We start from the raw sequence: 12,846 nt of genomic DNA, 5'->3' as shown, positions 1-12,846 counted from the left end.
CATTCATAATGACTAGTTATATTGACTTATAATAATAATTTGATTGATTTCTCAAACTATGTCCTGCCTTTTAAAGATACCTTAAAAAAAAAAAAAAAAACCAATTCTACTAAAGTCAGTCCTCTAAATGTGGGTTCCACATCTGCAGATTTAATGATGGACTAAAAACATTCAGTGTTTAAAAAAAAAAAAAAAGTGTACAGACATTTTTCTTTGTCATTATTCCCTAAGGAATACAGTATATAACAACTACTTTTGCGTGTGTGTGGTGCTGGGGATTGAACCCAGGGACTTAACGAATGCCAGGCAAGTGCTCTACCAATGGGTTATACCTCAGACCCAGTATAACAACTATTAACACAGCATTTACAGTATACAGACATCACAGGTCATCTAAAGATGACTTTAAATGTTCAGAAGAATATGCATAGGTTACATGCAAAGATACCATTTTATATAAGGGATTTGAGTATTCAGAGATTTTCTAGCCTAAACAGAAACAACATTAGTCCCTCAAAATATTATTATTTAAATTCAAGCCAACTCTCCAGTGTATGAGTAATAACTAGAACTTGGAGGCCCATATTGTAAATTTACAATATATCAGAGAGGTCAAAAACGAATTTCCAAACTGGATTTAAATCCTGACTTTGCCACTTACTAGTGGTATGTCCCCAAGGAAGTGCTTTTTCCTCAATGAACTTCAGTTTTTCTTCACTTTTAAAACAGGAATACCTCTTAAGACTGTTCTAAGAATAAGCGAGTGTTGGGTAGATTATTCTCCAATTAATATCAGCTACTATTTCTTACATCTCCCTATTTTTTTTTTTTAGGTGTTGATGACCCTTTATTTTATTCATTTATCCATGTGGTGTGCTAAGAATCAAACCCAGTGTCTCACACATGCCAGGCAAGCACTCTACCAATTAGCCACAATCCCAGCCCTACATCTCCCTATTTTTATACTAAGTGATTTTTAACTTTATGGCAAAATTTTCAGGTTACCATTTAGATCCAATCAGGCTGGGGATATAGCTCAGTTGGTAGAGTGCTTGCCTTGCATGCATAAGGCCCTGGGTTCAATCCCCAGCACTACAAAAACAAACAAACAAAAAACCCCCACCATTTAGATCCAAGAAAGCAGCAAGTTATAGCATTTTAAAACCATCAAATGGGTTATAACAATTCTCAATACTCAAATCAACTTGAGTTCCATTTAAACTAGTCTCAAAGTTTGCGCCAGAAAGAAAAACTGCAACCCAACAAGGAAAACAATACAAAATCTAGACCATAAAAGCTTTATTTAAAAAAATTTTTGATTTTTTTTTTGAGGTCCTGAGATTGAACCCAAGGGCCCTCTGCCAGAGCTATATCCCCAGCCCTTTTTTATATTTTATTTAGGTATAGGATCTTTCTGAGTTGCTTTTAGGACCTCGTTCAGTTGCTGAGTCTGGCTATGAATTCATGATCCTCCAGCCTCAGTTTCCCGGGCCGCTAGGATTACAGGTATACACCACTGTACATGGTTGGCCTTCAATTTGTGACCTTCCTGCCTCAGTGTCCAGAGTCGCTGGGATTAAAAATGTTGCATCACAATGCCTGGCAGAAACACAAAAACTATATGTATGTATGTATATATATGTATATATATATATATATATATATTTATTTATTTATTTTTGGTACCAGGAATTTGGTACCAAGTTTGCCTAACCACTGAGCCACATCCCTGACCCTTTAAAAACTATTTTTGAATTTTTGAGACAGGTTCTTGCTAAAATTACTGAGACTGACCTTGAACTTGCAATTCTCTTACCTCAGCCTCCAAAACTGCTGGGATTACAAATGTATGCCACCACTCCTGGCAGAAACACAGAAACTTTAAATACCAATTTTGTGCCTGTTCTCACTTAAAAAGCTCATATAACCACTGTATCTAGATTTTAGGTGTAACTTGGGGAGGGAGCTTGGGGATATAATTTGGTGCTAGAGCATGTACGTAGTATGTGCAAAAGCACTGGGTTCAATCTCAAGCATCAAGGAAAAAAAAGTTGATTTTGGTCATAACATACCAATTCCTGGATGATCCCCACAGGGCTTTGAACCAGGAAGCTTCCACTTTCATATACATTTAAAATGTAGAAATGAAAAATAAAGTGGGGAGCTAAGCAGAGAACACTAAAGGATCTGTTTGGCATAAATTATAGATAACTCAAAGCAGTATACTTTTGTTCAAACAAAATCTGTCTAGGGCTGGGAGTAGTTTTGCAAGCCTATAATCCTAGCACTTGGGTGGGTTAAGGCTGGAGTAAAAAGTTCTAGGCTAGCCCTGAAAACTTGAGAACCCCATCTCAAAAATTAAAAAAGGGCTTGGGAGGTAGCTTTGGTATAGTGCCCCTGGGATTCAATCTCCAGTAGCCCAACAACAAAGCAAAAACCAACCAACCAGAAAACTGCCTAGAAACAACAAATAAAACACAGCTATTTGTAAGTATAAGTAGCATTTTAAGAGTATAAACTTGGGGTTAGGAGTATGCTCAAAGGTACAGCGCATGCTAAGGCCCTGTGTTCAATCTCTAATATTGCAAAAGAACAAAAAGTTAAAAATTAAAAAAAAAATTCTAACACTACAAAGAAAAATAAAAAGTATAAATTGGTCTTATAATTCACATTTAAAAAAATGTCTCTGGGCTGGGACTGTGGCTCAGTGCTAATGCACTTGCCTTGCATGTGTGAGGCACTGGGTTTGATTCTCAGGACCACGTATAAATAAAAGATCTATCAACAACTAAGGGGAAAAAATATTTTAAAAAGTCTAATATATCCCTGAAATTCAACATTATGAAGACTACTGATCTACAAAATCAGATTTTTTTTTGGTGAAACCATGAATTTTGATTATAAGAGCAGTTTCAGAGTTGTTCCATCTAAATCCTCATTTAATTCTCACACTGCTCTAAGAGGAGCTAATTAATATTGTATCAATTTTGCCTGAGGAAAATAATGCTCAAAAAGGCTACATAACTTTACTTCAATAAACAATTTACTACAACAAAGACTATTTTCCAACCTAAGTCCATCCTAATTCAAACTCACATATGCTACTGAGGCAACCTCTAGAACTTTCCTAAACATTATAAAGCCAACTCTTCTATGGAACTGATCCCATTAAAATTTCTGCACATCAACTATCTGCTCCTTTTTAAAATTTAGGACGTTTACCTTTTTCTATTATTCTATCCCTCAGATGATTAAGCAATCTTACATATCAGATATTTCAGGATAAAAAATGTTAGCTCATTGAGGCCCAGGATGCCTGAACTTAGTTCAGGACAATTTATTACAATTATCTCACTTATCTTTACCTTCAAGTTCCTTCTAAGATATATAATTTAAAAAAATTTTTTTGTAATTGTAGATGGACACAGCGTGACTGTATTGTATGTTTATTTTTATGTGGTGTTAAGGATCAAACCCAGTGCCTCACATGTGCTAAGCAAGCACTCTGCCACTGAGCTACAGCACCAGCCCCTAAGATATGTAATTTTAAGTAGATTTTATGTCATTCTATTATTCACATTTAAAACATCAAGGGCTGGGGATGTAGCTTAGTGGTACAGTTCTTGCCTAGCAAGCACTAGGCCCTAGGTCCAATGTTCAATCCATAGTACCATACATGAATATATATGCAAATACTATATACCTATATATACATACATACACCCATATAAAATATTTATATATAAATACATGCATACACTATAAATGTGTGTGTGTGTATATATATATATATATATATATATATATATATATAAAATATGTCATATATATAAATTAAAAACAAAGTTACCAGATACAGGAAAGCAAACAAACAAGAAAATTATAGAAAGTCTGGAGATGAGCCAGACATGTTTTTTAGATAAATGACATTTTTCTACTAAACATTTTACTAACTTGTCTTAATCCACACAAATATTAATTCCTATATAGTATGCTTTATTACCAAGGCTGAAGATATTTCACTGACTTACCATATTCAGTTCCACTACATAGGAAAATCACACACAAATGTTAATGAGTATAAGATAAAATATTTGCTATATGAGATGGGCTAGAAGATTTTTCCCAATTGAATTTTACTGTAAAACCTATGCAAATGGGGACAAAGAAGTCTCAAAAGGTGAAGACTTAGGGGTCTCAGGTTTACACATTATTGAGCTAAAGGATTGCTTTTCAGCAGAGGGTGTTTGGAAACCATATGGAATCTACTCAACTGCCTAACTCAATCACCAGGGATAATTCTGTGGCCTGACCAAGTGAGATGTATTGACTCATTAAAACAAAGCACATCAGTAATGCCAGACATCTGATATCAGAGAAAAAAAACTCTAGGATTTTGGGGAAATAGAGAACCAAGGTAAAAAGAGCAGGTCTCGACAGGCTCTAAATGTAGGAGTATGTGTTAGAGGGGTACACACAGGTCTGGACTGCAAAGTGGACCAAGGGTCCTATTTCTTGGGAAAGAAGGCAAGGTAGATCTGGAATTTCATGGCTAGCAATCCCTCATCCAAAGCACTGAAGCCGTAAATCAAGACTAGTTCTCTATGTCAAAGTGACTAAGATCTTCCTGACAAAAATGTGATGTTATAATTCTAAACAAAAAAAAACTTTCTAAGTCTCTGATTTTAAAGAAACCAGGTTTCTTGTTAAGAAAACAGTAGTGACTGAAGGGTGCAGTGGCACACTGTAATCCAAGCAATTTAGGAAGCTAAAGTAGGATTGCAAGTTTAAGGCCAGCCTCGGCAACTTGGTGACACCTGTCTCAAAAAATAAAAAGGGCTAGTGATGCAGCTCTGTGGTAGAGTACCCCTGGACTCAATCCCCAGCCCTGCCTAGAAAAAAGAACTGTAGCAACTAAAGAACAGGTTGCCATGAAACTTTACAGCTGTGACATGATCTTGGAAGACAACTACATCTGTTATCCTAGCTCAAAACATAGCAGGATAGGCTGGGGATATAGCTCAGTTGGTAGAGTGCTTGCCTCCCACGCACACGGCCCTGGATTTAATCCCCAGTACCACAAACCAACAACAACAAAAACATAGCAGGGTGGGCTTCTATTTTCTCGGTAACCCGATTTTTAATTTCTCATGTAGTTTATTTTTCAGGTTATGATCTTGACAAATGAAGGATTCTATACAACTAAAAGTAGTTGGAAAGGAAATCTCTCTGAAGAGTACCTTGCTTAGTGGAAACTGAACAAAAATACAATTCAAGGTACCTGAAAATATGCAATACCCAGTTGCAACTCTTGGCAGCAGGTGGTCTCTTCATCTAAAGTATTTCAAAGACCTATAATTATGACTACTTAAATGGAGTTATTTTAAACATGGAAATGCAATTCTATAATCAGCTTCATTTCCTTGACTCTAGATAGTCAAATATTTTTAAAATTATTTTTTGGTACTGGGATTAAACTAGGGGCACTCGAACACTGAGCCACATCCCCAGCCCTATTTTGTATTTTGTTTCAAGACAGAGTCTCACTGAGTTGCTTAGTGTGGCCTTTGCTGAAGCTGGCTTTGAGTTTGTGATCCTCCTGCCTCAGCCTCTAGAGTTGCTGGGATTACTGACGTAGGCCACTGCCAACTGATAGTCAGATTTTCCCACAAAAAAAAGGATGCTCAATTTGACCAAAGTGGTCCTGTGCTAAATCAATTATTTTCTCTACTTGTATACAACATTACAGAGTCCCCTAGGTGCTGTCTCAACAATCCAAAAAACTACTTCTGAATCTTAAGTCACATTTATCCTTGCAGCTAAGAATTTTTAAAAAGGCAAACAATTAATACTTTATAGCAATAATATCTTTATTAGTTCAAGTAGACAGAAATAAATTCTGGCTATGCAGACTATAAATCACACAACTATATAGGTTCAACATACACATGGACTATAATGAGGATGATGTCCCTGAGTTTTATAGTGTGGTGGCCTTGTTTTATATTTCTGGAAACAAGAGACCAAACACTGCTCAAAACAAAAATCTTTATTTGAAATCATTTTCTCCTTCTTAATAATGAATGGTAAATTTTTTATTTTTAATATCTTAATTTATATTTTTAGGTTGTAAATGGACACGATATCTTTATTTATTTATTTATTTATTTATTTTTATGTGGTGCTGAGGATCAAACCCAGTGCCTCACACATGCTAGGCAAGTGCTCTACCACTGAGCCACAACCACAGCCCCATGAATGGTAATTTTAGAGCTCAAACCAATGAGAAAAGCTTTGAAAAATAAAATGCTTGCTTTGTTAAATGCAATGTAGTAATACTCCAGTGAAGTTCAACATGTCCATTATACAAACCTAAAAGAGGCTGAAACACATGCCCCCCACCCCAGGGTTTCTTTTGCTATGCCATGCTATCTCCCCCAAAGAATTAGTTTTTTTATCTCAGTCACCAGCATCTCAAAAGCAAAATAAAAACTTAACCACTTACTTTTGAAACTTAGTCAAGTTAAACTCCTAATATTAAATTCCTTCTAATTTTAATGGCATTAACAAGTTTTGTTAATAGATGTTGAAACTTTCAATTGCCATTTTTCTTTTAGTCTTTATAAAGGATCAGTGATAAGACTCTTCTGTTCTTTGAACAAACTACTTGATCACATAATTCTTTTAATATACCTTGGATTCAGTTAGTTATTCGTCTGTTTGGATTTGTTTTGGCGTCAATTTAAAATATATATATATAAAACAAGCTGTGGGTGGCGAACGCCTGTAGTCCCAGCAGTTTGGGAGTCTGAGGCAGGATCATAATTCAAAGCCAGTTTCAGCAATTTAGGAAGGGGCACTTAGCAATTCAGCAAGACTCTGTTTCTAATAAAACATAATAAAAGGGCTGGAGATATGGCTCAGTGGTTAAGCACCCCTGGGCTCAACCCCAGTATAAAACAAAACAAAAATAAGCACATAACTTTCTTGTATTTCTTTGGCATATTTTAACCAAGGGAAATGTCCTCATATTATGAAATGTGTAAATGCAATAATACCATTTATCATTTACATTTTCCCTCAAAAGACTCAAACTCATTTCAATTTTTCCCCCTAGTCAAGTTTATCCTCATTTAATTGCTTTACATGCTTTGTTCCTTCCAAGAGTGTCCTTTACCACCCTCCCAACTTCCTTAAGGTTAACCCTCCTCACAAGTCCCAATATGAAATGTCATCACCCTCCAAAGACAGTGTACAATCACTGAGGGAAAAACCACACCTTGTGAGGGTGCCACATGAGAAAGATCATAATGGCTTTTGGTTGTTCACATCTGGATTCAAATTCCTGATTTGTCTCTTTAATAGTTAGGTGAACTGTGCCAGGTACTTAATTTTTCCAAGCCCCAGGCCTCACACATGAAATGGGATAATATATACCTTGCTTGAAGAACTACTGCATGATTTTGAAATAGTTGTGTAAAGTACCTGGCCAAATACCTGGCACCTAAGAGTTGCTCAATGACTGACAGCTCTCTTGAGTGATTTTTTTCAATTTATGCCATTAAAGGTCCACAATCCTTAATTCACAGTTCAGAACGCCCTAAGTTCTGAAAACCAATTTTTTTCATAATTTACAAACCCATCTTCTCTGTGAATATTCATAAAACTTCATAAGATACCAATGTGTTTGATTATAGTACTACCCCAGAGGTAGTACTTTTATGTTATATGTACCCCATTACCTTTTCTAAATTAAAAAGAAAACCAAAACAACTCAAAATTCCCATATTTGGCCCCAAAGGTTTCAGGGACCTGCACCTGTAATATATTCTCTGTGGAACCAAATACAGTACATATGCAGAAAGTAGAATGGCTAAGATTCAGGCAGTCTAAATGCAGCCTTGCTATTATCTGTATTTAATTCTTTGGGTTTCAAAATCATCACTGGTAAACTGAAGAAACTGATTTTAATGTAATGCTTTTAATTAAAAAATATATCTGAAAATTATTTTGTATAGTGTCAAACAACAGTGCTCATACTGAAATATTTTGGCTATGTTTTCTCCAAAAAAATTTCCTATGTGGAGCTAAAATCTATGAATAAAGAATGTATTCAGGCTGAGGGGTGTAGCTCAATGGTACAACATTTGCCTAGCATGAACAAGTCTAAGCTGGATCCCATGCAAAAAACAAAATAAAAACCCTGACCATTTTAACACCAAATACTAGGTAGCAAAGAGTGGTATCATGAAAGAATGCTATAGCTAGATTTGTATTTATTAGATCATGGTTCTGCTACTACTCTATTACCTTGGCTAACAAAAGCTTTTAAGTTTTTCTGGGTATTAAAAAAAATACCCTGGTTAAATATTTTTAGAAAGGATAAAACAAGATAAAGTGAAAGCACAGTGCCTGACTGCATTTTTTCTTAATGAATGTTTATTCAGTAGTCTACTCTATTTTAATCATTGTATTATTATTTCAATTAATCAAATATGTTGAAAAAGTTGAGTGCTTTTAATTTCTCATAAAACCAACTTCCCCATTATTCAGGCTTTAAAAATTATGTTATCCTTTTTTTCCTTCTTCCTGGTTCTGGGGATTGAACACAAGGGTGTTTTTACCACTGAGCCACATCCCCAGCCCTTTTCAGTTTTTGAGACAGGGTCTCGCTAAATTGACTTCAAAGTTTCAAACCATGTCTCAGCTTCTACAGTAGTTGAGATTACAGGTGTGGACCACCACACCCAGTCTGGGATTGTCTTTTTAGATAAAAGCTAATAATAAAATGTACGGACCCAAGGTTAATAAAGTCATACTCATCTCGCACATATCCATAAACACCAAAAAGAATACCTGAAGAGATATAAGGAAACTAGCTTATTTACAGCCATGACAACTTAAGTGTCATCATGTGCTTGCTTAGTAACAAATTCCAAGCTACCCTGAATTTCCAGGTTTCTAAGTTTTCCCTATAATTGAGGGCTTTTTTTGGTATGTGTATTACTTTTAGTTGTAGATGGACACAATCTTTATTAGTTTATAATGTGATGCTGAGACTTGAACCCAGTGCCTCCCACATGCTAAACAAATGCTCTACCACTGAGCTACAACCCCAGCTCCAACTGAGGGATTCTTGAAACTTTTTTTTTCTTTTGCTACAAACATATTTTTAGAGTCTAAACACACATTCTTGAAAAGAAAGCAATCTGGAATCTTGGGAAATCTGTTAATTTTCATTGTAATTATAAACAATAAAAGTAACTTGTAAGAGCCTCTGTTTTCACATTTAAATTTTTAATGGCAAAGACTCTTTGTATTCTAAAGTATTAAACAAAAGATATCAAGCACACCTCTGTTACAAAGAGGAGCAAGACTGACTGACTTGAGTGACTTGGATCATTTTCAACAAGGGAGGAGGATCCCTGTGGACAATATACCAAGCTGGGATCAAGAAACCTGGTTTCTAGTGAGGGCCTGTCAGTAAATCTGAGCTTTCTTTCTCATCTTTTACAAGTGGCACTTTCCTTCCTTCTACACAAGGATTAAGAGTCACAAAGCACTCTCAAGTTAAAAAACACCATATACTGTTTTTGAATCACCACAGACATTATTACTACTTCTCAGGCAGAAGTAAAGTGATTACTATGGGGAATTAAGACTAGGTTCTAGGTTCAATTTTGGGACCTACTAGTAGTATGTGATACAAAGCATGTCATTTGTCCACCACATTAAGTCCTGTGAACTGAGTTGTCTTTTCTTTCTAGTTCCAGGATTATAGTTTTATGTTATTAATTTGAAACTAAGGGTCAACATATTTGAGCTGTCATAAATACTGTAAAAGATAAAGACAGCTACCTTGTATGAACAAAATTACTTAGAAATAACATATTATGCTGGGGATGTGGCTCAGTAGCAAAGCATATGTTTAACATGCATGAGCCCCTGGGTTCAATCCCCAGCACCATGAAATAAATAATTTAATAAGAAATAATGTACGATCAACCTAGACATCCATGGAAAACCATGCTGTATCCAATCAGCCCATTATATGCTTTATTTAGATACTGGTGTCAAAGCACCATTAATTCATTTCTAAATGCCCTTTAAATATTTAGGTTTATATTAAAATAAACATTTACAGTAAAAACGAGAACTAGAAAAATGGTCCATGGACAGAAATGTACACCAAATGATGCACTGACATTGATATTTTTCAACATATACTTCTTTTTTGATTGTTTTAAAATCAAGTCAATGTCTACATTCTTGTTGTTAAATGATCTAAGGCAATATAGATTCTTAATTACACTTTGAAACTATCGAATTTCCCTAAGCTAGGACTTATTTATAGCAAAATTTGACAAACCACCAAACTCAAGTTTATTTGTTTCTGTTTTATTATTGGTCATAAGTATATTAAAGACTCTTTAAAAAATAATTACAGAGACTTTATCACTAAAATATAATCAGAAACCAAACTGCTCTGAAATTAATAATAATTTGAAAGTGACAACAGAGAAGCCCACAATATATTGACTTCGCTCTTCAAATTATGGGGATAGACAAAGTTTAATTATGTTTAACAACACATTAAGAAAAAGTTGTGCAGAAATCCCAATACCTCTAAAAAATAATAAATGTGCTTAATATATTTATGTCCACAAAGTGATAACCCCAAGTTTTCCAGTAAAAAAGTTCTGTGGATATTTCATTATCTAAATCTAGGAATACAAATTCATCACAACCTAGTGTACTGATTTCATGGCAGGGAAAAATAGTAATTTAGTTTCACCACACAGTAATTACTTCCAGGAGACAAAAGATCGAATCCAGATAAAATAAATCTTTATTATAATATTGTCTAATTACCTGATCCTAAGGAAAAATATCCTGATAAAATACACTGGCCACTTTCTATGCCAAATAAGTATTCACACTGTAATTTGAAAGAGCCATCTAGACTCCTTACCAAAAAGCCAGCAAAACTTTGTCAGTAGGTGGTGATTTACAGAGATGCGGATTGAAGTTGGATGGCACAGAAGCAGTCAGGTAGTTAGCTCATTCTCTGCATTCCCACCCAGGCATAGGAGTACGCAGTCCCATACCACCACCAGTTGGAAACGGATCCTCTAGTAGGAGACAGAATGGTGTGCAACAAAACCGTTCCCAGGATCCCAAACCTTTTTTTAGAACTCTGAAAATACTTCCGTTGCCCACAAAACTTGGAATGAAGGGAAATCGACAAGCATGAAAACGTTTAAAAACTAAATATCTGTTTAGAAAACACTATACAAAGTAGCCAATCCTTTACAGTAAGTGTATTTATTTACAACAGCTCTCCTCTTTAAGGCCTTAACAGATCGGACTAAACCACACCCCTCCGTAAAAGGCACATTCCATACAACAGCCTGGAGAATGGTAGAGGGCGATCCCACCGACCGCTGGGGGAGCAGCAAACTTGTTGAAATTCTGAGAATAAAGTCTGATGGTTAACGGAATCTAGCCCCTTTATGATTAAAAAGTCACTCCGGGGAGGGAGAGGGTTACAGAAATATCCCGAGACGTGTAGGCCGGGTTAGGGCGGAACGAGAACCACACGGGATTTGGGTCGTGCTGTTAACCCGCACCTCCCTGAGTACGGACATTTCCCCAAAGGACATTTCTGGTCGGAGGAAAGAGCGAACTTCGGGGTTAAAGTTCTCCAAACTCCGGCGTGGGGAGAGAGAGCCGTGCATTATTTTTGGGGGGTCCAATCCCTCAACTTTTTGCTCCAAGGGTAAAGAACGGGTCCCGCCCACGTCCGGCCCGGGAGGCGGGGCCTGGAGCGACCCCGAGGACGGAGGCGGTGCGGGGCAGCACTGCTGCCCCTCCGCCTTTGCGTGGAACACCCTGTCCGCTGGAGCAGGAGGGCGAGTGCCCCCACCCCGACGCAAGGCGCGGGATGAAGGGGCAACACCGTGCTTGCGCCCCTCCTCACCAAATCTGGGGGGGCCGAGCGCGAGTCTGCCAGTCTCCCTTACGGGATCTGAGGGGCCCGCCCCAAGGAGGTGGGGCCTGCTTGGGGGCGCTGACTTCACACCCCTCCCCCTCTGGCCCTGGCGGTTCGGGAACACCCCGCCCGCTCCAGTGCGGCGGGTGGGGGAGGCATCAGAGCAGACCGGAGCCCTGCAGCGGCGCGGGTAGGGGAGGGGCGCGCGCACGGGCGCGCTGCCGCCACCCCCGCGCGCCAACAGGGCCCCCCACGCTCAAGGGCGCGCGCGGGCCCCGAAAGGGAGGAGGCCGCGCGTGGCAACCGGGAGGGCCGATTCTAGGCTCCGTCTCCCACTCCTTCGCCACTCACCCCCAACCCCCTCCAACCCGCTCCAGGCCTCGGACTCCGCACTGACCTGACAGGCCGAGACATGTTCGCTGTCGAAACAGGACCGAGTCGAGAAGCCAAAGACCAGGACCCCCCCCACCCCGCGCGCTCGGCGCCCCACCCCCCCCGAACTTCGGCCGATGGGGCCGCTGCCGCCGAACCCCGAGATGCTGGCTTCTCAAACTCCGCCGCTCCTTGGTTCAGGGCCCCTGGATCAGACGAGCCCCCCGCTCCCCCGTCTCTTCAAAATGGATGAATCAAACCAGCCGAAAATGCGCCAAAGCAGCGGCACAACCAAACCCAATAGGGTTTGGGCGCCCCGCCCCAACACGCTCTCTCATTGGCGGCTTCTGCCAGATGCGTCCTGCTTATTAGTCAGTTTAAATCATCACGTCTCTCAGGCCCCGCCCCTCCCCCTGGCAGGCCCCGCCTCCTCCGTGAGGTCCTGTTAATCAAGATGCTCTGAGAGCGCATGGCCGCAAAAC

General features: G+C 38.6%; 1 protein-coding gene across 2 annotated transcripts in view; it reads right to left on the bottom strand.

Annotated features, from left to right (window-relative positions):
• The window catches only part of Nucks1 (nuclear casein kinase and cyclin dependent kinase substrate 1), a 30,526-nt gene extending 18,056 nt beyond the window's left edge, over positions 1–12,470 (bottom strand). For both annotated transcript variants that reach the window (XM_026387371.2, XM_026387372.2), the window contains exon 1: positions 12,390–12,470. In XM_026387371.2, the coding sequence (XP_026243156.1) occupies positions 12,390–12,406 (17 nt within the window). In that variant the 5' untranslated portion in view covers positions 12,407–12,470. The remainder of the gene's footprint in view (positions 1–12,389) is intronic.
• Positions 12,471–12,846: the final 376 nt, after the last annotated feature.

Source organism: Urocitellus parryii, chromosome 9, assembly GCF_045843805.1.
Source record: "Urocitellus parryii isolate mUroPar1 chromosome 9, mUroPar1.hap1, whole genome shotgun sequence".
NCBI lineage: Eukaryota > Metazoa > Chordata > Mammalia > Rodentia > Sciuridae > Urocitellus > Urocitellus parryii.
Note: the sequence above shows the minus strand (reverse complement) of the source record. Positions and strands in the feature narration are given on the sequence as shown.